This window comes from Lethenteron reissneri, chromosome 16 (genome assembly GCF_015708825.2).
Source record: "Lethenteron reissneri isolate LAM-NWPU_2019-01 chromosome 16, ASM1570882v1, whole genome shotgun sequence".
Taxonomy (NCBI): domain Eukaryota; kingdom Metazoa; phylum Chordata; class Hyperoartia; order Petromyzontiformes; family Petromyzontidae; genus Lethenteron; species Lethenteron reissneri.
In genome coordinates, this window is record NC_083794.1 from 8,299,097 (window position 1) to 8,326,032 (window position 26,936).

Below are 26,936 nucleotides of genomic sequence, written 5' to 3' on the forward strand. Positions count from 1 at the left end.
CGATCTGGAGACTCAGGGTGCCGGGATCCCAGCTTGACCAGGGCTGGGATAGATAGCCTCCCCTAGCTCCGTAGTGGAGGACTTGGGCATAGGTTAGCGGGGTAAGCTGTTGTGTATCCCTGTAGCCAAGTGACCCGTAATTACTGTGTGTGCACAAGTTGGTGTAATAAACAAGTGTGCCTCCGATCCTGTCGTCAAGCCTCCTACATACTTACTACAGCTGGATGAGAGCCACTCCACGTCGTGGGGGTCATTTGCCCATATTTCACCATGCTGGTCAGTGCGGATTAGCAAAAGCGGGGAGCAAAGACATTGGAGTATAGTAACAGTGCTGTACACCCAAATGGCAATGCCCTTGTTTTAAATCCATTTATTTATGGAATTATGGCATCACAGTATATGTGTTGAAATTCTTTCGCACCGTACGTAGCACTGCACCACCTGTGTTATCACCAATGGAACGATCCATTATCTGTTTTTTTTATTATTCAGGCCGTTTGAAAGATTTATCAGGTGATCTGTAGCACACATATCAAAGATAAGCCCTGTACTATATCATCTCAAACTGTGATATGGTGTCATGGCTCAGAAAGGGTAAAGTCATTTCAGATTAGGATAGTCTTTTTTAACCATATCATTCATCCTCCACATTCCATCACATTTCTCATGAAAGCAGAAGGATGAAAGAAAGTGTGGCAATTGAGAATCATGCCCTTACTCAAATCGTCGGTAGATAGATTTTTGGACGTAAAACAAATGGGAATTGATCATTTTGTTCTTGTGCATAAAATTATACATTGGACTGCATAACAGCCTAACTGTGCTTGCATGGCTGTTTAGGTAAAATCCAGCTCCAGGTACAGCAATTATATTAGTTCTGCCAACTTCAAATTAAAATGCAAAGCAAAAAGCCAGCACCGCAGAGACCTTGGGCTTCTCTTGCCGAATTCATTAAAGTAGAAAAAAAACACACAGTCTCCTTGGTCTGAGAAGACTCTCACCCGGTGCAAGCCCATGTCTGAAAGGCAGCAACGAAGAAGGTTTACTTACTGTAAATGTTGTGGCTTCAACACACCGGTGGGCTAAAGCAGTGAACTATTTGTCTTTGTCAACGTGACACATTTTTACTGATTGGCCGTGTCGGGTGGTGGAGGGTTACGACACATTTATAAATAACGCGATCTAAACCCAAAAACGTTGATTATGAATAACATTGGTCGCGAAAGCCTGCTACGTGTTAAACTTACTGTGCCTGCATTAGCATTTGTAGACCCATGCGGAGAGTGAACGAGGCTTAATTCATGGGCACCTATCCAACGCCTGGCAGTTGTGATGGTTGTCATAATGTCTACTACACAAGCAAATGGACCATGCACAACACCCCAGTGGGTAAATTGGGCATCCATTGGTGTGGAAATGGCTCAAGATGGATTGACTAGGCAATGTGGATGGAGCCTTTGTGTTGTGTGGATGCGTTGTTTAGTCGTAATAACAAATGGGCCACAACTGTAGGCTGATATTGTTGGGCTGCAATTATAAACATTTCAAGCGCCACTGAAGCAGATCGTTCGTATGTGTGCCTTTCTGCAATGGTCAATTAGGTGTCCAACATGGCTGGTTAAGTTTGACCATTTCCTTTTAAGCGCTACAGCATGAACTTCTGCCTTCAGTGGAGAGTGACCTTGAAAGATAATCTCGAGGCAAGGACGCTTCGTGGAAACCCATGTCAACCTGGTGTTGGTGATGAGATACCTCTGTAGATCACTACATTTAATGGATCCTCAGAATTGTTTTTAAAGTGACCTTCTTTCAAGGACAAACCAGACGCAACTGAAATTTCACTTTAAAACAATAAAGACATTTTAAAAAAAGCTACAAAACAAATGCATTAACAAAACAGCGTGTATTTCTCATTTCTAATTAAGATTTGTTGATTGTGAAAATTGCTTCACAACCCAAAGACTTAACTTGAAAAGACAACAAAACAATGAAACCATACGCAGCCCGAATATTTCACTTAAAATTACAACAAATATAGCCAGGATGGAATTTTAAAATCTCCCAAACAGAAGTTTAACAAAACATAATTAACCTAAATCACTAATTAACATCTGTGTGCTGTGAAACATATAAATAACAATGATTCTGTGAACAGACGACAATTATCGAAGCTGATTTGAAGTTTTCGTGTTTTTCTCTGTCTGTGTTATCTCTCTCTGCTTGTGTGTCTGTCTGTGTTTTGTCTCTCTCTCAAATTTAGTTCTACTTGATGACGGTTGCTTGTGTTGCAATCGAAACGTCGTATTCTACTACTTAATTTATTTTCTTTCTACGTGACTTTACCGAAAGAACCAAAGAGTAATTATCGAGGTGTTTTCTTTCTTTCTTTCTCTCCACACCTCACCGAATCTGAGCTGGACTAACTCTTTGAGCCCTAGGGAGGTGATTTCTGGCCACCGGCCCAGCACCATAACCCGGCAAAGGGCTGCCCGCCGCTACCGTGGTATTAAATTAATTGCGTGTCCACGTTTCCACTGCGCCGTGCCACCATCGTGTACTTGAAGCAATTAGTATAAATTCAACAGCATTGCAAATGCAGTATTCATGTCACACCGCATCTGCCGGTGATTTACAAATTTCGCAGTGGCACGCTGTCACATCCAGACATTGTGAGAAGAGAGACGGAGGGTCTGTTTGTGAGGCAGGGAAGGATGCACACACACAATGTATCCGGATGAAGATGACACACAGTGGCACAGCAAACAAGCTTTGTATATCTGTACAGCCCTTTGTCAATCCACTGCAGGATGAGGGCCTCCCCACACCTTAAACAACAGTCTATTCTAATTTATTAAAATAAATGTTTGCATTAAACAGGATAGCAGTCAGCAAGCAGGACACAGATATCTGTGCCCAGGTCACCTATTTCTATGCCATTGTCTTGAGATGTGGTTTAAGTTTGACGTTTATATAAAATTGCATTTAATAGTTAGTTCTGCAATGATGTTATGGGTTAAGCATTATTACTATAGCTCCACTGCTTGTATTGAAATTGTATCCTCACTAAGTTGGGCAGCATGCCTGAGCTATGTTGAAACCCCAAGGGCCCTTCTATAATAATGTTAATTTGTATCGCGCACAATTTTCACTTGACCGAAGGCAGCGACCCTGAGGTGCAGAGCCCAGCTCAGAGATCCGCTCAGTAAAAGTCAAAAATAGAAATATTTTTTTCAAGAAGGCGCTTAAAGGTAAGTAAAAGAGTCAGCGCTGCGAATGTGAAGGAGGAGGGCGTTCCAGGTTGAGGGGTCACTCCGTGTCCTGTTGTAGTACAGAGTTAGACTGATAACTTTGATCAGAATTATGGTTGTTTTTGTTTGACTTGCATCCCACTGGGATTTTTGCACACAGCATTGATATACGGTGCTTTTTCTGGAGGACTTTGCTGTTTTTTCCCTGTATTTTTCTGTTGCACGTAGTCACTTTAAGATTTTTCGATTTTAAGCATCCGTGACTGCAGGGATTCATATTCTTGGTTCTTTCGGTAAAGTCACGTAGAAGGAAAGTAATAAAATTATATTTTTATTGTTTTGTTTTTATTATTTTATTTCCCTTATACGTGACTTTACCGAAAGAACCAAGAATATCACTTTAAGATGTTTCTTGTTCATGTTTATGTTTGTTGCGGTTGCACCCGATTCAAGAGCCGAATGGCTCACAGGGCTATACCAAATAAATGAAATTGAACTGTAACTGCAGCACTGGTGACTTATAGTGTGACACAAAGATTTGCTTTTCTGTCCTTCACGCAATTGAGGGCACATTATCAATCCCCACCGCAAGCGCCGAGACAGTGCGTCACGCAGGGCCATCTGGGTCACATAGGAAGTCACTGACAATTCGATTTTTGGGTAAAAATTACATCCCCTCATCATGTAGTTTGTATTTTATATAACTGCTACCTATAGTAGGATGTCTTAATCGATAACTTTTATTTAATTAAGTCCTCCTGAAGATTTTTCTGTCTACACCTTTATTAGGTCACTAAATCGTTATCACGTGACCGCTCTGCAGCGATTTGCACACATTAAACTCATTCGATTCATGAAATTACATTATATTACTATAACTACAGAATATAAAATGTTACAATGGGATTTTTTGCGAGGTGTTTAATAGAGAGGTGCAGCAAACGATGATCGCATACTTGAATTCATAGACATAACAACTTTTAAAAAAATCAATCACACATACCAGTAACCGTGCTTAAATTCCCAATAGTTCATGAATAACAGAACATAAACGGAATTTTATGCATGGCTACTCACATTCAAGAAAAGCACTGAGATCGAATGGCTGTGCAATAATGATAAACAATCCATGCAGCACACAATGCAACTGAAACTCCCAGAATAGAAGCTGTAAAGGGCTGGGGAAACAGTGAAGTCATCATCAAGTTATTTTGATGTGCACTCTTAGCCCCACAACATAGCAATTATGGGGAATGGAAATGGAAACTTAATACGAAGACAGCCACGGAGAATAAACTGCAAAGCAGTGGGAATTGTGTAGCAAATCACTCTCGTTCTCTTGTAATTGAGCTATTCTCATTAGCAGTGCGGTAATTGTACATTTTTTTTAGGGAGGAAATTATCTCTCCACAGAATAGAAGGTTTGGTCTTAATTAAGGAGGTTGCGTTCTATAATAGGCAAGGGATTCATTAAAAAAGAGATAGTGTTAGTTGCTCACACACGAGGTGCTACAACGTTATGGGATGCTCACAGGAAAAATTTCCACGGAATTCTGTAAAAACTAAAATCAATAAATGTGTAACCAAATCGATAGGTAAACATCACAAAGAGACAGCGCAATTTCTCAAGAGGGCTCTCCCTCTGATCCTCACTCCTAATTCCCAACAACGATCCTATAACTCGCACCCATTGTTCCCACACCGCAGCAAATGACCGCAGTCATGAAAGGCGACCCTTCATTTAGGGTACAATTTCAGTGGTGGGAAATTGAGGCTGCTCACCAACCAGTGTGTTGTGCTGTAATGTAAACCGATTGCTTCACATAGAGATACCATTACAGAGGTGCAGGGATGAAATAGTTTAAGGATCTTCTTCATAACGACCTGGCCCACTAATGATAGCTCAACGAAGTGGCTTATTATGTGGAAATCTATAGCAGCCAAATACTCTCAACGTATGCTTCTAAATGTGGAGGGAAACCAGGAGGACCCGGAGGAATATACAGACGTCAGGATCGCAATCGAACCCACAATCGCCTGCATACCAGGCGAGGGAATTAACATCTCACCACCGCAACTCAAAACTCCTAGGGTGGCAACCAGAATCAATTCCCCTCAGCTCTGCGTAGGTTCTGATTTCCTTGCGATGCTTATGAGTGACTTGAATGGAAATATTGCATTTCCGAGATGCCCATGTATGAAAAAACCCTTCTCAGTGTGAATGCGAACACATTGGATGCTTCTGTTTTGTTTTTTACTCGTGAAATAATTACACTTCACAATGAAATGCAGCACAAATAGAATAATGCAGTAATCAACCATAAAACTCAACACATTCGTTAATCACACTGCCTCAAAGGAAATATAAATAGCAGGCGACGTTTTGGGCAATGCCCCTTTGTTTGCATTGTGCATTTTATGTGCATACAATTAATAAAGAGGGCTCTCTCTGATCTCCACTCCTATTTCCATACAACAATCCTGGAAATCTAATCTATTCAATGTATGTACATTAATATGAAAACCCATTGCCTGGATTGTCGCCGATTGTATACATTTTCTGTTAATGCCACAGAGTTATTGGCGAATGTGTTGACATTTTTGATAATTATGCCTGTGCACCGCTGGCAACGCAGCGGCATCACCAGATATAATTTGAGCATAATCAACCACGACTGTCCAGTGCATCATGAAGTTGGTGGGTGGGGGGAAATACATTTTCCTGCTTCAGCAACCATGTCCCATACACACACATTGTACATACGTATGTTGAGCTTCTTTCACACCGTACATATCCAACCGTGATAATCGGAGGTGCGGGGGAAGGACAACAAAATGAAAGACAAAAAGCAGTTATAAAAAAATGAGTTTTCAATGTAGATGATTTTAAAGTGCGTAGCTCCAGTAGCTTCCTAATATCGGAAGAGCGTTCCAGACGGCCGCAGAAGGACATCTGAAAGTGCGCGATACAGTGACCGTCTTTGTTCGATCGCTAGCCAAAAGCCACTGTGAGGATGAGCGGAGTTGACGTGATGGTTTATGCTCCTTCACGAGAACATTGATTGTATAAAATAATAAAATACAGGAATTCATGCTGAGAGGAAACTACACGCTCAACATTTTGCCTTCCGTATACCCCACAAACCACCAGATGTAAAAAAAATATGCCTACTGTATACGACACGATATACGTGTGGTTAATTTTAAATCAATATTTCCGTAAATGATAGAAGGTTACAGTCAAGGGTTATATATTGTGTTAGTATATTCCTAATAGCAGCACCAGCACTGGGTGGCTTCGGGCAAATAAACATCCCGCTGTCGTACAAAGGCATTTTAATAAGTGAAGAGACTTCCAATGATTCTGCAACCTATGCAATAAATCTGGAATGATTCACCCCCCCCTCGGCACTGCAATTGTTTCACACGTTCAGGAAATGTCTCCGATTACATTGTGGTGAATGTAAATGTCCACAGTGTATGCAGGGGCAATGTGAACTCATTGACACCATATACCATTTATTTTTTTAAACATCGATTCTAACATACGTGATCCTATTCATTTTCATGCAAAAAAGTATCGTGAGGAAATCCGAAGTCACACAGAGCAGAGGGAAAATTATTCTGGGTTCCATCCTTGGGGTTTTGAGTCGGCGCACGGCTGATGTCGAAAGGGAGTCAGAGAGAGAGAGAGATTCCTCTGGCATCATTGGAAATCCCCCGGGCAACATCCTGCTTTTAGGAAACTATCTCATTACTTCTATAATGGTGTTAATTCCCTTCGCCTGGTATGTAGGAGGTTGTGGCTTCAATTGCGACCCTGACGTCTGTATATTCCTCCGGGTCCTCCTGGTTTCCCCCCCACATTCATAAGCAGACGTTGAGAGTATGTGGCTGCTAAAAATTTCCACATGATAAGCTACTTCGTAGAGCTATCATTTGTGGTCAGGTCGCTTCCGAAGAAGAGCCTTACCTGGTAAAATAAAAAATAGCGTATAGCTTAATTTAGAGTCGGCGTAGGCTGATGTCGAACGACACCCCCCTGCTACAGCTCGTGTTGAGGAAACTATATCATTTCTGCACCTCTGTAATGGTATCTGTATGTGAAGCAATCGGTTTACATTACAGCACAACACACTGGTTTGTGAGCAGACTCAATTTCCCACCACTGAAATTGTCCCCAAACTAATGGGTCGCCTTTCACGACTGGGGTCATTTGCTGTGGTGTGGGAACAATGGGTGCGAGTTACAGGATCGTTGTTGGGAATTAGGGAAGAACATTGTGAGGAATTGTGCTGTCTCTTTGTCAAGGTTACCTATTGATTTGGTGACACATTTACGTGACTTTTTACAGAATTCTGCCAAAGAATAAATAGTAATCATCATTGTATTAATCCATTGGTACATCCCAAAATACCTATAATAAACAGCTCTTTTGCACCTTGCTTTAAACATCTGGATTTCAAACATTTTTGGACAGAGGTCCCTTGACAGCCACTTTCAGAATATCAGGATGCCTCCACAGTCTTCATGAATGCCGAGTCCTTTTAGAGACCTACGTATGCACTAGTGAATGTATGAAGCCATCCGCCGGCACTCGCCATCGGAAATCTTAACTAATTCCAATCCAACAGGATGGCTTTGGAGGGCCGCTCACTTGCGGGCGAGGATGGCGTTGTACAGCTCCTCACTTACGAGCTAAGATGGCATTGTAGAGCTCCTCACTTGCGTGCTAGGATGGCATTGTAGAGCTCCTCACTTGCGTGCTAGGATGGCATTGTAGAGCTCCTCACTTGCGTGCTAGGATGGCGTTGTACAGCTCCTCACTTGCGTGCTAAGATGGCATTGTAGAGCTCCTCACTTGCGTGCTAAGATGGCATTGTAGAGCTCCTCACTTACGAGCTAAGATGGCATTGTAGAGCTCCTCACCTTGCGTGCTAAGATGGCATTGTATAGCTCCTCACTTGCGTGCTAGGATGGCGTTGTACAGCTCCTCACTTGCGTGCTAGGATGGCATTGTAGAGCTCCTCACTTGCGTGCTAAGATGGCATTGTAGAGCTCCTCATTTGCGTGCTAAGATGGCATTGTAGAGCTCCTCACTTGCGTGCTAAGATGGCATTGTAGAGCTCCTCACTTGCGTGCTAAGATGGCATTGTAGAGCTCCTCACTTGCGTGCTAAGATGGCATTGTAGAGCTCCTCACTTGTGTGCTAAGATGGGATTGTAGAGCTCCTCACTTGCGTGCTAAGATGGCATTGTAGAGCTCCTCACTTGCGCGCTAGGATGGCATTGTAGAGCTCCTCACTTGTGAGCTAAGATGGCATTGTAGAGCTCCTCACTTGCGCGCTAGGATGGCATTGTAGAGCTCCTCACTTGCGGGCTAGGATGGGGTTGTGAAGCTCTTCACTTGCGCCCTAGGATGGCATTGTAGAGCTTGCCCGTGTTGGCCACACGGACATCGCGGAAGCCAACTTCGGTGAGCATGGCCGTGTACTCGGAGGCGAAGCGTTCGCGGCCCTCGGTCTGCACCAGCATGTTGAGCGAGTAGAGTTGCACCGAGATGGGGCCGCGCCGGTCCTCCGCCAGCAGGCACTCCACCACGAGCAAACCACCTCCTGCGGGTAACACGCGGTGCCACACCACCGCCGCACGTTTGTGTCAGATGCAGTTTGTTTGTTCGTTCCAGATGCAGTTCTGTCAAGTTCGATGTGTTTAGCAATGTGAGAACTCAACAGGCCAGGATAGTCTAATTTTCAAGAGATGTGGGGTATTGTTCTGTAAGTAGATGGATTGTTTTATATATTACCAATTTATTTGCGGATAATTTTCGAATTTGGCAAATTTAGGCTGTGACGCTGGTGTACGTTGGCATACTCTCGTGAATGACGTCAGGGGATCTGTAGTGGCCATTGTGAAGCAAACACCTCCGAGTAGCACGGCTGGCTGCGTACGGTGCGAAAGAAGTTTAACATAATACATTATCATGGTCATTACACTTACAGCAATAATCAGGGCAGCTGATAGATTCGAACCATGTACCTCTGCAACAAATGGCAACACGCACCACTCCTAGGCCATCACCCCTAATGACATTTGTGTTCATATGTGTCGGGGACTGAGAGTTGTGTGGGAGCATTGAGCCTGCAAAAACATTGATTTTCCTGAAGATTTGTTCGGCACCTACTCCTCTGTACAGCAGAATTAGACTCAGAGGTTAAAGATAAGGCGCTACATTGGTTAGGACCAAGTTTCGGTCAAACAAATGAAATTACTTTGGAAAGTGGTTTTTTTATTAAGGTTTTCTTTGAAAATGAATGGATATTATAGACTTGTATGCAATAAAGACATGCTACTTGTACGTAACAAACACTTTCGTTACAAAAACATAGGGGGGGGGGGGTGTAAATAAATGAAAGGAGAGCCAATATCCTGAAATATTGTTGTTGACAGGAAAATAATATTTGAAAGAAACATGTATTCTCTGACCCCGGCGCGAGCAGTTCCAAACCACCATGCACTCCTTTCTCAGGCAGCTCGATGATGATATTAACATGTGCATGTGCCAATGTATGTATGTTGAGCTTCTGTTGCACCGTGCATAGCCAATCATCCTAATCGTCATCAGTGGGATGACGATCTTGTAGGAGTGTTGAGCCCGCAGGGTGTGTAAGGGGTGGCAGCTTTTGCCACAAACTTGCCACGGTGAGGAATCAAGCAATATAAATAAAATTCCACTCAAAGTTGCTGTGCATGGGGCTAATTTTAACGGTAAAATTACGTGTATTTTACTAACGCATTATGGGTACTCTTAAGATTAGATCTTGTGTGCACTGACAATGCCACCTACCATAGTTGAAGTTATCTGAGGATGGGTAAACAAGTGTACATTGTAATCTGAGCCAGGAATTGGAACTCGTTATCTTCACGTCTGAGTCTAGGGGCCTCATGTTCAAACCCATAGACTCATACCTGTCAACCCCTTATCAGTGCATACCTTTTTACAGACCAATTCAGACCTTATTGGTCACCCGTAACCTTATACACCTCAACGTTCATTCTACAAAGTTCCATCACAAGGGACAGACACAAATAGACAAAACAATGTATTTGCCCGTATTGAAACGGCTGTACCCCGTATGGACCTGAAAACGACATTTCCCTGATAATTGGTTTTTTACCCTTCTATCTGGCAACAAAACTGACACCTTTTTTTTACAAGGAGTCACGTTTGCATAGACCACAATACCTGCAGTCATAATGCAAACAAAAAACATAACTCTGATAATGTGCAATAAAAAAGGTGTCAGTTTTGTTGCCAGATAGAAGGGTAAAAAACTAATTATCATATTTTTTACTGGCAAATGAGGTTCCAATGGTACATTTCCCTGTACAAGAATACGGGTAAACCGTATGTAGACTACCTCCGAATAGTACGGTTGGTTACGTATCGTGCGAAATAAGCTCAATATACATAGTACAACAACAACGTCATGCACATTGTTCAAATTGTATTCCCAAGCCCACCGCCTGGCCCCTGGCTCCTCGCCGTTCTGCCATCAACACAGGGCAAGTTAGCCGCAAAGGTTGCCGAGGCATCGGCTCCTAAGTGGAGTCAGTTGGTGGTCTCAGCCAAGTCATCAATCCCTGTACAACAACCCTCCATTAATGATTTTCTCTTGACTTAATTGCCCCAGCTCAGTAGGGGCCCTAAGTGGGCGTGGGGTGGTTGCTAAAGGACATCTCCCATGACGGGACGAAGTGTAGCGCCCTCTCGTGTCTTGGGAAGACAGCTCCATTGGGGAGACCGCGAGTGAAAATCAACATCATCATCAACATTTTTTTGGTTCTTTTGGTAAAGTCATAAAAAAAAATACAAAACCAAAAAACCAGACTGGAGCCTGGTTCTTAATCGGAGATGAGTGTACTGGCAATCTATATTGTAGACTGTAGCCTGGTTATTAAGTTGGGTGAGTGTACGGGTAGTCTATAATGTAGACTGTAGCCTGGTTATTAAGTTTGGTGAGTGTACTGGTAGTCTATAATGTAGACTGTAGCAATGGTTATTAAGTATGTCAACAGCATGGACGGGGCAGCTAATGTCAATGTAGGAGAAAGACAAGCAACGACACCAATCATCATTAACCTCTGGGATTGTTCCCTGCGGAAGATACCAACCCTGCTGTCACGAGCAGAGAGTCAGGAATGGATGACATTTTCACGTGACCTGGCTTCAGTAGTGCAATTGAGATGTTCTGTTCTTGCGTATGGCAAGAACCTTGACAAATTGGCATCTACTGATCATATTTGGATTCGATTTAACGGCATTCAATTCAGCTTGATAATGGTATAAGTTGTTGTGTTTAAGGTAACACGAAAACACGTGTAACAGGTGGGCAGTGAGACCACGACCTTCTCTCAACCTGGGATGTCATTGAAAGAGCCTTAGAGGGGGCAGGCGTGGTGGAAAAATGAGATTGAAACAGTTTCGACCCTCAGAAAAGGTCGAGGCGATCTCATAGGGGGCCTCATCTGGCATTTCCCCCGAGGCTTCCAAAAACAAGTCGGTGGCTCTGATATTTGAAACAGAAAAGGTCAAAGCCTCTGTATGCATTCTTCGAGGAGCATGCACTCGTCGAGAAAATGTCAAGTACAGTAGACATTTGTTGATTATTAATTTGAGACTCACAGCGATGAGCACACATGTTTCAGGACAATACCTTATTTCAGTATGAGCGGACCCCAACATGAGTGGGACAAACGCGTGGAAGAAGAAGAAGACCTTATGTCAGTATGAGACATGGCTTGTGGTGATTCTAAAAACACGATGTTCCCAGATTCGTTGTGATCTTCCAAGCAATATGAAAGTTAACAGGTCAGTATATATAAATATCACCTAAATCATTGAGAACTATTCATCTGGATAATTACTCACAACCACTGGCATTCGAACTCAACAGGATAAAATGCGATTGTACTGCCCTGGAAACACGGACTGGAGTTATTACCTGGCTGGCAGCTGGAGTAGATGCTGCCCAGCAGCTGCATGCACTGCTCCTTGGACCAGTCGTGTAGGATCCGTGCCAGGATGTACAGGTCGCCCTGCGGGATCTCATCTTTGAAAAAATCGCCTGGAGAAAAAAAAGAGAAAATTACCCAATGTTCTCACACGACAGGCACATCCCGAAACCCGGTCATCATGTAGCGATTTGTTCTCGTTGCACCTATATTCACTGATTTAAAACGTTCTTCTTGAGGCAGATTGGTGTGTCGCTATTCATCAAAAGCATTCCAACATCCTATCGTCCCCCTCTTTAATCCATCATTTTTGTCCCCTGTCAACCTTCACTCATTATCACAATTCTTAGACGTGACTTCTATTTTTCTCCTATTTAATTTGAACCTATATTCATTGTCAGTGGTTATGAGTAATTATCCAGAGGAAAAGCTTAAGTTGTTGTCAAATTATATTATCGACTGTTAGTCCATCCGAGTGGCTGTTATAATGACTATTTCATCATCAATTCTGAGATACCATTGGAACCTCATTTGCCAGTAAAAAATATAATAATTGGTTTTTTACCCTTTTATCTGGCAACAAAACTGACACCTTTTTACAAGGGTGTAAATGCTTATGGTGTAAATGCTTACCCCGAGCTCTCATACTCTCATGGTGCATTGTCTTTGAGTTGTGCGCCTTTTGGCGACATGTGGTCTAACACCATGTGAGACTAGGCTCTAAGAAAAGCTGTCTCGGGTGTGGACCAATCAACTTTAAAGACAGTGCATACATTATCAGAGTTATGTTTTTTGTTTGCATTATGACTGCAGGTATTGTGGTCTATGCAAACATGACTCCTTGTAAAAAAGGTGTCAGTTTTGTTGCCAGATAAAAGGGTAAAAAAGCAATTATCAATTCTAAGATAGTTAATATTTTCTCCATGTATATTATGGCTTGGTTTCTGCAATCCAATTTTTAGAATACTTCTTATGTCGCTGTATATCATTTTGTCTAACTCCCCTTCTAATATGTGCATTGTTACTTCACGCACTCTCGTATTTGCTGTTATATATTTGTGTGCGGTTGTTTATAAAATTGTTTTCCTTTATACCTTGGTTTGTGAGAGCTTGGATGACGTCAGTATGGTAGTTTCTCCTGCGTCAAATACCTTCACAGAGTCTAAAACGCGGCGGCAACGGTTTTCAAGAATCTGATCGATCGCGTGGTTGATGCTAGAGAAACATTTCCTAAACCTAGCTTGCTCACGCAGTTAGTTTATTCCGTTTCCAACGATAATTGTGAACAATTTATATAAGTGCAGTACGTGCAACAAGTGGCACAAGCGGACTGCAACCTTCCAGGCAGTTTGGGTTTCCACGACGGCTCACGAGGACCCACCTCCTTGCAGCTGCACGGTGCCGGAGGCGAGGAAGTGTTTCCGCGACACCTCCACGACGGGCGGGAGGTCGAAGACGGTGACCCGTGAGTCGGGGTGAATCTCGGCGAGCTGCAGCGCCAGGGCCCCCGTGCACCCTGGTCCGTGATAGCACGGCCCAGCGCCGTTAGAGGGTAAAGGACACGCGGGCTCGGCTACCATCATGTCCTTTAACAAGCTGAGAGTCCATTGATATTCGTTGTAATGAAGGCCACTGTTTGGTCGTACCCACTTCCCATTCCACCCTCACCTTTCTCCCCCTGGGTGAGGCAGTAGAGTACTGAGTGATACTGCTGCTAAACCCCAATATTTTTTTTTCCATGATCCCCTCCAATATATACCTACTGGACATCTGTGAAAAAGAGCTTCATAGCTCATGGGATTCCTCCAGTCTAAATAAAGATTGTGATAACATATTCTGATATATTACCTTGATTCAGTTTTTTTTGCTTTTCACCTGTTGCTGATCTGGCCCCATGCCATCACCATTCCACGCATACATCACGCTAGAACCTGCACATGAGCTGCTCTCATCACTCCATCAGTATCATTCAAAGCATGCACCTCTCCATGCTTCTTTGTTCACTCTTCAGCTTGTGTTTAAATGTCCCTGTCAGTGTCCGTGTTTCTGATTCGTATGCCATAGCAGGTAATATACACCGATGGAAAACTTTTTTTAAAGAAAACATTTGTATGTCGCTTGTCACTTTTAATTTAGGTTGATAGAAAGAGAAACACGTTGATTAGATATTATATTCAAGTTAGAGGCATCGTATTGACTGCTTAATAAGAGTAAAGTGTACTTGAGCAGGACTCATCATTTGCCTCATCCTTCTCCACCCTGCACTCGTGACCCACTCATTGCAGCCTCCTCTTTCTGATCACATCTGCCATCACTTTCCTGCCACACGTCCATTCCCAACCTCCAAGTTGCTACGAGCCAATGTTCCAGGTGGCCTCTGCATGCACCTACAAGGGGAACTCAAACTCATTATGGATGCCCAGCTGGTGAGCAAAACCCAGGAGTAGGTGCAGATATAACATGCAATGTCCCCACTAATTAACCCCACCATTGCACAATTCCAACAACCCTGTCTCCAAATGATCAACTAACTTACAAGCCTGTTTGGTAATGCCCAACGGAAGGTTAATGGTTTACTAATAATGCAAGAGGTGAGATTGCAGTGCGGCCCCGAGTCACCTCCAAGGTCGTACACATCTTTGAAAGGTGAGAGGTCAAAAGCAGTGAGGACCGCGTGGCCGTTAACGGCCCAGATGCCTGTTCATTAACTTCATGAACTTCATCATCTCATCGTCCGACCTGCGCGGTAGAGAAAGGGTTAAACGTTTCTTGTGATGCTGTCATGATATTAAAGGTCACAAGGCTGTGCTGCCAAATGGATGTTGAGAAATTCTGCAGTGTGCTGCTAATGCACTCACCTGTACATTGCCCCAAACAGGTCAGCGTTAGAGACCCCAAAGGTTTTCTCATACTGATTTTGTCCCTCTCTGAAAATGCATTCACAATCAATGCCATAATTAATTAGCATCATCATTAGGCATGTACTTATTAATCTCCCAAGCATTTAATACATTTCATGATTCAGGGTCATAATTCCATTGAAAAACTAAGGTTTTTGAAAAATATTATTTTTAATGTATTTTAATTACTGCACTTTACTGAATATACCATTTGCGTATGATATATATTCTTGATAAATCATTTAATTTAAAGTCCACGATTCGATCCTCACATCATGACCGTACACATCGACTGTAATTGGCGATTCATCACAAGACTAATCACCATCATTATTGTCATCCGAAATGTTTCGCATTGCGTGTAAAGACTTCATCACGCAGATATGTCTCCCAACTCATTGCTAAAGTAAAAAGAGTTTTTGTTAAATGGCAGAAACATATTATTGTAATAAAATTATTCGCTGACACTGCATTAGCAGTGGTGCCCAAGCACAATTAACAAACAAAAAACGAAGTAAGAAGAAGTTGTTTTGACGGAGTCAGTTTCGCCGCGTTTGCACACTCTGCATGAATCTGTGCACTCGTGCCCATAGCGGAGCTCACAAGACTGCAGCGGGGAGGTGCTGCCACAGCGGGTAGATGGTGGCCGAGTTGTAGATGATGATGTCGTGCATCGACTTGGGACTGTGACGACACAGGAAGACACTCGCCTGCTCCGTGTTGCTGTACACGACTGCAACGGATACACACCACACACACACGTGTGCACATGGGTTACGGTTGTCACCTCCGAGGTACAAATGACTGGGACATGTCATGTGAAGAAGAATTTTCACAATACCCATGATGAAAACCTTGACTTTTGATGTTTTAATGTGCCGGGAAGGACATACAGATTTTCTGGGACAGCTACCTCAAAAAGAGGACAGCAGCAGCATGGGGATGTCAATGAGGAAACTCACAGATACTGCGAGGCCAGTGATTCATTTTCTCATTGAATATTTTCCAGATTGCCTATAGACTGGATCAATGAGAGATACACGATACTGAATATGGTGTAGCAGGTGTGGAACAGACCCGGCCGAAATGAAGTACTCAATTGGGATTAGACAAAACAATCATTCGTTCCTTCACTGGCAAGGCTAATGCCGACTTGCAGGCCGGTGCTGAGTCACTTAGTGCTGATTAGCACAGTTGGGTACGTATGGTGCGAAAGAAGTTCAACATACATATATTGTGCCACACAGGGACAACTGCCGCCCGGCACTCACACGTCTGAGATGAAATGCCATGGAAGGCGCATTTGAGTTGGCAAGCACCATGTAAATGCAAAAAAAACCGTTCAAAGTTTAGATGAATCCATCATTTGTGTGCCGAAGGAACGCCACTTGCATTGGTCTCCGCGGACGCTGATGTTCAACAGCCCCATGCCGACGCAGGCGTCCAGCAGCCGGCCCAGACCATCCACGCTGGTGGGGCCGGCGCCGTCCAATGCTCCGGCCACCGCCTCCGCCGTGGCTCCCGTTCGGCCCTCGGGGCTCTCCAAGAAGTCGAAGATGCCCAGCTCGCACGCCGTGAACATTGCCTAGGCAATTGTCATGCAGACAGGGAGAAACCCAGACGAGTTTATCCGCTTTTTTCGTAGGAGGCTTTTTTCTTTTGGAGAGACGTATAAAGCATTTTTGTATCAAATAAACATAACTTATTTTTATACTCTTTTTTTTTCGAACTTATTTTTCTTTACAAAAACGTGTTTTAGAAGCCAGTGCGTGGCATTTGTCCAATTACATGACATAACCCAATGACATTGAGGTGTTAAGAGAAAAGAGTTGAAGGTGGTGTGATCGATTATTATTGATATGTCAGTACAAGACTTGCCATGCTTTACCTTTGACTTTCTGAAGCCTTCGATGTACTCCAAGATCTGGGATGGGAAGTCCAGGTCTGTGCTTGGTGCTACCTTTGCAGAGTCCCTGATTGTTCATTCTCTCGTTCGTTCTGAGCTGCAGGCAAGAGTGTCAGAGCACGTGGGAAGCATTGTGAATACGACTGATGGGGGAACCAGAACACGGCTGAGACTTATACTGGCGTCCAAGCCGAAAAACACGTGGTATTGAGCGTCAGGGTCACAGAGAATCGAGGTGCCATGTGACAAACAAGTTAGGCAGCTCATTTGGACACAAACAACCCAACATTAGGGCAAAGGTCCATCTCAGTGGTGGAATATTTCTGTTTTGTTCTCCATGACGTTTTAACCTCAAATCGTAGAGTGATGCACATGTGTTTTTTCTCTCGCATGGCAGTCTTAATGCTTGCAGCGGTCACATGGTCATGGTATCTGCTTGTATCAAACTATTACAGCTTTTGCTTAAGTTTTGTTTAGACATATTTCATCATGTTTATATTTCATGCATTCATATATGTGGAGGTCAAGGGGGAGAAACATTCAACTACACAGGTTTTCGAGGTTGTGCTCTATGGCCCTCCGAATTGCATTTGGATTGTGCACATTGTCCGACGTTTCACTCCATGTTTATTCAGGAACCAATATTAATTCAATTCCCGAAGAAGCTCCCAACAAGTCGAGCAAAGTGTCAGACATCGTGCCAACCAACACGCGGTACAACCTAAAAACATCGCAGAGCTGAAGGGCAAAATGTACAGATTTACTGGAGCCGGCACCGCTGCTCTTTATCTCTCAACATTGCCAGGAGGCGCCAGATGGAATGAATGAGGCGCACGCTGTGATTTTCACACTCGGAGGGACATCCATGACCACCACAACTCAAATGCGTGTGAGGTTCAGAGCCGCTGGCCATTTTATTTCTGCACGCTTGCTTTTTCACGTAATGACTCTTTTTTTATCCCAATAATTCCACTCCTATAACAAAGGCAGAGAGAGCACATCCCATAGGATAGCGACGCCACCGCACGCGGTCAATTTTCCCGAGGTTGTGAACGCGGGCCATAGTCACGGCATTTGGTCAGCGGAGACGATCAGGACAACTAACGAGTCATCATAACAATAATTTTACCCAGAAAATAACGAGTCGTCAGCCCCGCTTTCAGGAGCCTCCTGCGTTGGGACGTTTGGTCGATTCAATGCATGAGCGTTATGTGTGTGGGTGGGAATCCTGGATTATACGGAGAAAACCCACGGATTCGAGGTAGTAACATTCAACACTGCCATCTGCTGGGCACCTTGCAGACCCATTTCCTACGGCACCCTGACAAGCCCTGGTAGGTCACTCATGCAAAGTATTAATCAGGGTCAAAACTGCTCGGACTGTCGAGATCCGACGAGATGGGGCCCATTCGGAGTTTTATTGTTGCAGTCACAAAGTACAAAGGTGATAACATATTTAGATCTACGTGACAGAATAGTTTTTACATTCGCCTAGCAAATCTGGATGCTGCCATGGTGAACGGATTTGCACACTGGATTCGTGAAGCAAAGGTCGTCAGGTCAGATCAATCCTCTCCCGCCCGCCCGCCCGCCCGCCTTCAGTGCAGCAGCAATAATAGGGCAAAGTTTATTAAATTCCTCGCCTCTGTCCACACAGCAGTGTAAAATGAGTGCACACAGTTAACTGATGGGTAGGTCGCGTGTGATGGTGCAAAGCGTAGGTAATCATACTTCTTCCAATAAGTCTGGTCAGTGTGGAAGAGTGAGGAGACCAAATAACCACGGAAAGAGGTTCTTGTGAGCTCCCTCTAGGATGCCCTTCCCCCAGCAGTGCCGGGAGCAATGAACCGCCGGGCTGCACCGTTACTTTTACAGAAGAGCTGCTGCTGCTGCTACGTGGGAATTCGCCAACAACAAAAAAACAACCCACAATGGGCTTCAGTTCTGGCTCCATGGGTTCCCTTTGTCAATTGGGGCCTCGGATTAAAGTCCGTGCAGGCAGCAAACCCCACACTTCCTCGTGACAAAGATTTCCAGATTACTTGCGCTATTATGGTCAGTTATGTCAGTCCCCAGCAGCGATAGAGTTCACAAAATGCATTTTTATGTTGGCTCAGTGTACGCTGGTCTGGGAGCACGATGGGTGCAGCGATGCATGGATTAACATCGACATTTGAGGATCACAATACAGTACATGGATTGATTGAATTCTGTCTGCAAGAATCAACATTCTTCGATTATACGAATTAAATGCTGTAAAGTTCAGGATAACCCAGTGAAGAAAACTACACAATGGGACTTAATAAGCAACATTAATCAAATGGTACCAATGCAAAAGAAGAATGGTTACTGAATAGAATCCTGGCCCTCAATCACGTCAATTCATTGCATTGCAAGGGAGTGGAAAACAATTACACTCATTCATATTGCACGAGCATCAGTGCGCACATGTTGTTAGCGATGAAGAGTCAGGCTTCATAAATGAACCAAACCCAAAGGTACACGAGTGCAACTTCGTTATAATTCTCAAAGCCTTCACATATACCCTCCCCTTGTTAACGTTAAGGGTCCGGCATAAGTGCGCTTTAACACGTAGCAGGCTTTCGCGACCAAAATGATTCATAATCAACGTTTTTGGGTTTAGATCGCGTTATTTATAAATGTGTCGTAACCCTCCACCACCCGACACGGCCAATCAGTAAAAAAGTGTCACGTTGACAAAAGACAAATAGTTCACTGCTTTAGCCCACCGGTGTGTTGAAGCGTGAAACCACAACAATTCGCCAGAATGGTGAATTGCTCGATGATGCTGGATGCAATTACCAGCGAAACGTCGTACTCAAATTGTAAATGTTGTGGTTTCACGCTTCAACACACCGGTGGGCTAAAGCAGTGAACTATTTGTCTTTTGTCAACGTGACACTTTTTTACTGATTGGCCGTGTCGGGTGGTGGAGGGTTACGACACATTTATAAATAACGCGATCTAAACCCAAAAACGTTGATTATGAATAAGTGCGCTTGCGAGGATTGCATTTCCATGTCTCTGCCTCCTCCCCTCGCTACTCGTGGTTCCCAAAAATAAAGTTGAAACGGCTTTGTGTCGATGGTGCTGTTGACTCTAAAGTCAGGATTGCAGAGGTGAACAACACAAAAAACCCCTACCAGGCATGGAGTCCAGCCCTGGTGGTCACCCATCCAAATATTAAACAATGCGTCAGAAAATAAATACGTTACTTCATAATAATAATGAAGGGTTGAAAACGTACGGATGCGTTTTTGTGCAGAACAGCGATATACGGTAAATCCTCGTTTAACGCGGTAGATGCGTTCCTGAAAAGTGCGGCACTAAGCGAAAAACGCGTTAAGCAAAAACAATGTCCCCACAAACAATGTAAGAATAAAGTTTGGCGTGAAACGATGAACTACGCACTCACAGCGAGCTGGCGGGACAAATAACTGAGGATACACCGCTCCTTTATTTACTGCATCACTCTGCGTACTGTATCGTACCGCTCAGCCACGCAGCTCAAGAAAGCAATTCGTCATCGACCGCTCAGAAACCGCGTTTTAATGGTGAGCATTTCGCGTTATAACGGTGAGCGTTCCGCATTTTGATAAATGTGTTCTCGAGAAGAACTGCGTTTTAGGGAAAATGGGTTGTATGAACATCCATGAAGCGAGAATTTACCGCACAGGGTGGACCAAAAGTCAAAACACATATGGTAATTATATTACAATCATATAGGGTTAGAGTATTTCATTTATAATCAACGTTTCTGGGTTTAGATCGCGTTGATTATGAATAATATTGGTCGCGAAAGCCTACGTGTTAAACTGAGTATTTCATTTATTTGAAAAAATGTTCAAACTGACTTCTATAAACATTAATTCATACGTGATTTTATTTGATTAATCTAAGATTTTTTTTCAAGATTACAGGTTTAATTTTTGAATATTCGTCAATTCAGTTTTGTCTCAATATTCTGGGTTCTTGGTCGAGTTTGTTAACAAAAGATTTGAGGACACCCCACAGTAAGTATAAAAATATATCATAACGATTTTAAATAACATTTTAATTTATATAATACAGAATTAAAATGATTTAATGGCGGTGTTTAAATAAATGAAATAACGCTATGTGTCCAGACGTTTGGGCCATCCCCGATTAGTATGGTTGGCTACGTACGGTGCGAAAGAAGTGAAAATGAAAAGGCGCTCTGGAAGGTTTTATCAGCATTGCTTTGAAGAACCCAAAGCACACTCGTGTGCCTGTAAGCTGCACGTTAATTAGACTCTGCAAGGCCGCAAATGTGAACCTTGGTCACCGTTGCTTTACAACAGGGGTTGGAAACACTTTGCAGAGACATTTATATATTTAACTAGAGCCTCTGGTCAAATCTCCCGGAATGCACCACAGATGTCGCAAGCCAAACAGGGTTGAGGCCACATGGTAGTTTAATGGGTGACTACCATTGCACAGACAGGTTGTCGTTGGGCACGTTGTCTCCGTATGTCAACAAGCGAGGCATCTCCAACCTGCACGAACCATTTTGCTGATGGCAGCCCTGATGGTCTCTAGAAATTCCATGGAGGAGTTACAACAGCATCTACAACAGGACTTTGATCATCTTCAACTAAATTCCCTAAAACTGGTCCTCAACGCTAATAAGTATAACCCGTAAAAACAAAGTTTTTCACTCTAAATCCTTTATATGCGTGGCGGCTAGAGTCCTCTCGTCCTCTGGCTTGAGATGGTTGCCACCTATGGGTCAGATGATTGTCTGCCAGTATTAAGCAATTGGTAATTAAATATTTAATTTGTTTTCCCTAAACAGTGTAAAATTTTGGAAAAAAATTTTCACGAACATTAATTGTCTCGCACAACGAGTCTGTGTGGAAAATGTCAGCTCGATTGGATCACGGGAAGTGGGTTAAAAAACGACCGAAAGATTTTCACGGTCGTAAGCAAGCAAGCACGCAAGCAAGCAAGCAAGCGAACTTAATATAAAGAATTTAATAAGTATAACCCGTAAAAACAAAGTTTTTCACTATAAATCTTTTATATGCGTGGCAGCGAACTTAATATAAAGGATTTAAAAATACATTCGCCTGTGGAGGACGCAGGGATCGATCCCGCGACCTTTGGCATGGGAAGCGAGGGCGCTACCAACTGCGCTACTCCGCCACGGCCTGTGGAGGGGTTACGCTCTGGGCTCTTATACTGTGACGTTCAGCCAAAGCCAAGAATGAGTTCTATTTGAATATATGTAAAATAAAAAATTTTGCCTAAAGAGTGTACAATTTTGGGAATTGTTTTTCACGAACATTAATTGTCTGGCACAACGAGTCTGTGTACAAAATGTCAGCTCGATTGGATCACGGGAAGTGGGTTAAAAAACGACCGAAAGATTTGCACGGTCGTAAGCAAGCAAGCAAGAACGCAAGCACGCAAGCAAGCAAGCGAACTTAATATAAAGGATTTAAAAAGACCAAAGCTAATTGATTCTCCCTGCAGACGTTCAGTGTGGGCTAGTACAGGAAGCACTAAAGCTGTGTTGGTTTAAGTGCTCCAGAGATGCCCCTCATGGTTGTCCGGAAGTGGGTATCCACCAGGTTTGTATAACGACTCTTGAGCCAGGTTGAGCAGCAGTACTCCACCGTTTGGGCATGTATGCACATACACAAGTTGCACTTCTTTCGCACCATACGTAGCCAACCGTGCTAATCGGAGGTGCGGGTATGGGCGAGTGAAGCAGTGCGTAGCGTGCTGGCTCTGCTTGCTGCCTGCGGTGGTGCCTGACGATTTCCACGCGAGGTTGATCCTCTGTGGCCTTGCATCCTGCACGTGCTGCCAGTACGTCGGCGTAAGGTCAAAGAGTGATGCCAAAGGGATGTTGGTGTTAGATCGTGGGCAAATGATTGGCCACAGAACTGGACAATACATTTGTCCCCTGACCTTCGAGCTGTTTGGCAACAAAATATTCCAAATATGATTAAAAAAAAAGTTTAACACGGAGGCTTTCGTGAAGATAAAAACAACTAAATTGGATTCCAATACAGAAACAAATGTTTTATTCCATCTTAACTCTGTCTGAATATACTGCAGTTAAAGCCACCATTCTGCCCACATGTTATTATTTTGACACCACCTACAGCTTCTGAAACTACATTAAAATGTCTAATTCCATTATATCACTCCGCTGTCCATTTTGCCCTTGATGCGCCCTGTAGAACTCATCATTGAGTCAAACCTGTCACCCCTGGATATCCGGAGAGACCACCGCTGGGCTGTCTTGAACCTAAAGGTCGTTTTCAACAAACGTTAATGACCACTTAGTTGCTCTAACTCCCTCCTGGAGCCTCACAAGTTGCTCCTTATTCTTACAACAACAAAAAGCAATTTGCTTAAACTTTGGTAAACGTTGTCCGTTGCCGCTCCACGTTTCTGGAATTCTCTTGCTGCTCTCTTTTACAACTTCCTTCACACCCCCCCCCCCCACCTCTTCATTTCCCTTTGAGGCCAAAACACACGGAGCTTACTTGCACAAGGACCCCTCGCCTGTTGCTGCTGTTTATGTTACTGTTATGGGGAGCTGTAGTGGAGCTGCGCTTCGAAACCGGCGACCCGAGTTCGATCGCCGCTCGCGGCCAACACCAGTGACAATTATATGAACCGGTCCTGGGCCTCCCCTAGGTCGACTCGGCCTCAAATGAGTAACCTGGTGCCGGTGTGTAAACATCGCCACTAGGGAGACAAAGGCGGTCGGGCGTGGTTCTGGCCACCCAGCCCCTCGTGTGCCGTGCCGGCCGTCATAGGTGCTCGCTAACTGCACTTGCCCCAAGTCTGTTTAGGCTACACGGGGGATCTTTGTCTTTGTTAGACTAAAATACAGATCTTGCTTGTACCCAACCCTTTTAGGCACCTCTTACTCTCACATTTTGCACCGATTGTTTTGCTGCATGACAGTTAAACACCTCGTTTGTTGTCGTGCAATATTCCTGAAATGACCTTGTACACAGCAATATTGATGACCTTTAGTCTTTTGCTGCTGCTGCTGCTGTTTACTGCTGAGTTAACGCGCCACGGATCTCCTTTGTAAAGTAGTCGGGCAACTGACGAAGCTGGATTAGCGTGGAACAAATCGTAAAACAACCTAAGCAGAGGGCAGTGCATCCAAATCCACTCCGCTGCGAGTCTCCGCTCCCCGCATCGATTCTCTCCTCCCGAACCAACGCGCATTGGAGCAGCATGGTGAAGTCCGGTTCCATTATTCCCACGAGGTTAGGAGGCCCTCATCCAGCAGTGGATTGACAAAAGGGGCTGTCCGTGTATATATATCTCACGCGTGCAAAGTAGCCAGGCTGGAGCCCGAGGAGATGCCTCGTGCGAAGGGAGATCTGTGGAGCGTGCAGAAGTGTGGGATGCGAGACGAGGGGCTGCTGGATTGTGACCTCTGGAGCCGTAACTCTCCGCCGCGAACGATGACCGTGACCTCGCTGCATGATGCCGTGTGTTATGAGCTCGCCAAAGAATCCCCCGTGGAGCCTGAACTCGACTGTCGTTTCGCGAGTAGCAGCACCTCTATGGAGGCCGGCACTGTGGCGCACGAAGGGGGTTGGTGGTCAGCACCACGGCCGGCCGTCTTTGTCTCCCCAAGTGGCGATGTTTACGACACACCGGGTGCTCGTTTGAGGCCGAGGCGACCTAGGGGAGGCCCAGACCCGGTTCAGATATATAATCGGTCACTGGTGTTGGTCGTGAGTGGGAATCGAACCCGGGTCGCTGGGTTCGGAGCGGAGCGTGGCGCTAACCACCACGTCACTGCTCCCCATCGCTCACCACCACTCACCGCTCACCACCACTCACCGCTCACCACCACTCACCACCACTCACCGCTCACCACCACTCACCGCTCACCACCACTCACCGCTCACTACCACTCACTGCCCACTACCACTCACTGCCGCTCACCACCACTCACCGCTCACCACTCACCACCACTCACCGCTCACCACTCACCGCCGCTCACCACTCCACACCGCTCACCACTCCACACCGCTCACCACCACTCACCGCTCACCACCACTCACCACCACTCACCGCTCACCACTCCACACCGCTCACCACCACTCACCGCTCAACACCACTCACCGCTCACCACTCACCGCTCACCACTCACCGCCGCTCACCACCACTCACCGCTCCCCACTCCACACCGCTCACCACCACTCACCGCTCACCACCACTCACCACCACTCACCGCTCACCACTCCACACCGCTCACCACCACTCACCGCTCACCACCACTCACCGCTCACCACTCCACACCGCTCACCACCACTCACCGCTCCCCACTCCACACCGCTCACCACCACTCACCGCTCACCACTCCACACCGCTCACCACCACTCACCGCTCACCACTCCACACCGCTCACCACCACTCACCGCTCACCACTCCACACCGCTCACCACCACTCACCACCACTCACCGCTCACCACCACTCACCACCACTCACCGCTCACCACCACTCACCACTCCACACCGCTCACCACCACTCACCGCTCACCACTCCACACCGCTCACCACCACTCACCGCTCACCACTCTACACCGCTCACCATCACTCACCGCTCACCACTCCACACCGCTCACCACCACTCACCACCACTCACCGCTCACCACCACTCACCACTCCACACCGCTCACCACCACTCACCGCTCACCACCACTCACCACCACTCACCGCTCACCACCACTCACCACCACTCACCGCTCACCACCACTCACCACCACTCACCACTCACCACCACTCACCACTCCACACCGCTCACCACCACTCACCACCACTCACCGCTCACCACCGCTCACCGCCGCTCACCGCCGCTCACCGCTCCACACCGCTCCCCACCGCTCACTGCTCCCCACCGCTCACCACTCCACACTGCTCACCACCCCACACTGCTCACCACTCCACACCGCTCATCGCCGTTCACCACCGCGAGCGTACGTACCCGATGCTCTGGATTGCCTGGCGCGTTGGCCACCGTCTGCGACGCGGGGACAGCCGTCGAATAAGCGAGCGGCGCGGACTGCACCACAATCACTCTCAGCCGTGGGGGGGAGGTGGTGGTGGTGGTGGGTGGTGGTGGTGGGTGGTGGTTGTGGAGCGACACCGCATCACGAGCCGCAGCCGCAGCAATGTGGGTCACACGCACACACACACACAGACCTGGACACACACACACACAGACCTGGACACACACACACACAGACCTGGACACACACACACACAGACCTGGACACACACACACACAGACCTGGACATACACACACACAGACCTGGACACACACACACAGACCTGGACACACACACAGACCTGGACACACACACACACAGACCTGGACACACACACACACACAGACCTGGACACACACACACACAGACCTGGACACACACACACACAGACCTGGACACACACACACAGACCTGGACACACAACTGACACACACAGACCTGGACACACACACAGACCTGGACACACACAGACCTGGACACCACACACACAGACCTGGACACACACACACAGACCTGGACACACACACACAGACCTGGACACACACGCACAGACCTGGAAACACACGCACAGACCTGGACACACACACACACAGACCTGGACACACACACACACAGACCTGGACATACACACACACAGACCTGGACATACACACACACAGACCTGGACACACACAGAGACTTGGACACACACACCACACAGACCTGGACACACACACACAGACCTGGACACACACACACAGACCTGGACACACACACACAGACCTGGACACACACACACAGACCTGGA

The 26,936-nt window shown here is 45.5% G+C and overlaps 1 protein-coding gene across 1 annotated transcript; it reads right to left on the minus strand.

Annotated features, from left to right (window-relative positions):
• Nucleotides 1–4,582: 4,582 nt before the first annotated feature.
• On the minus strand, nucleotides 4,583–26,163 carry LOC133342924 (acetylserotonin O-methyltransferase-like). The gene is given in 10 exon segments (XM_061552314.1): nucleotides 4,583–8,862; nucleotides 12,253–12,375; nucleotides 13,644–13,778; nucleotides 14,882–14,960; nucleotides 14,962–15,001; nucleotides 15,121–15,189; nucleotides 15,766–15,895; nucleotides 16,555–16,747; nucleotides 17,051–17,165; nucleotides 26,085–26,163. Coding segments are annotated over 8 exon segments (978 nt in total). The 5' UTR covers nucleotides 16,745–16,747; nucleotides 17,051–17,165; nucleotides 26,085–26,163; the 3' UTR covers nucleotides 4,583–8,650.
• Nucleotides 26,164–26,936: the final 773 nt, after the last annotated feature.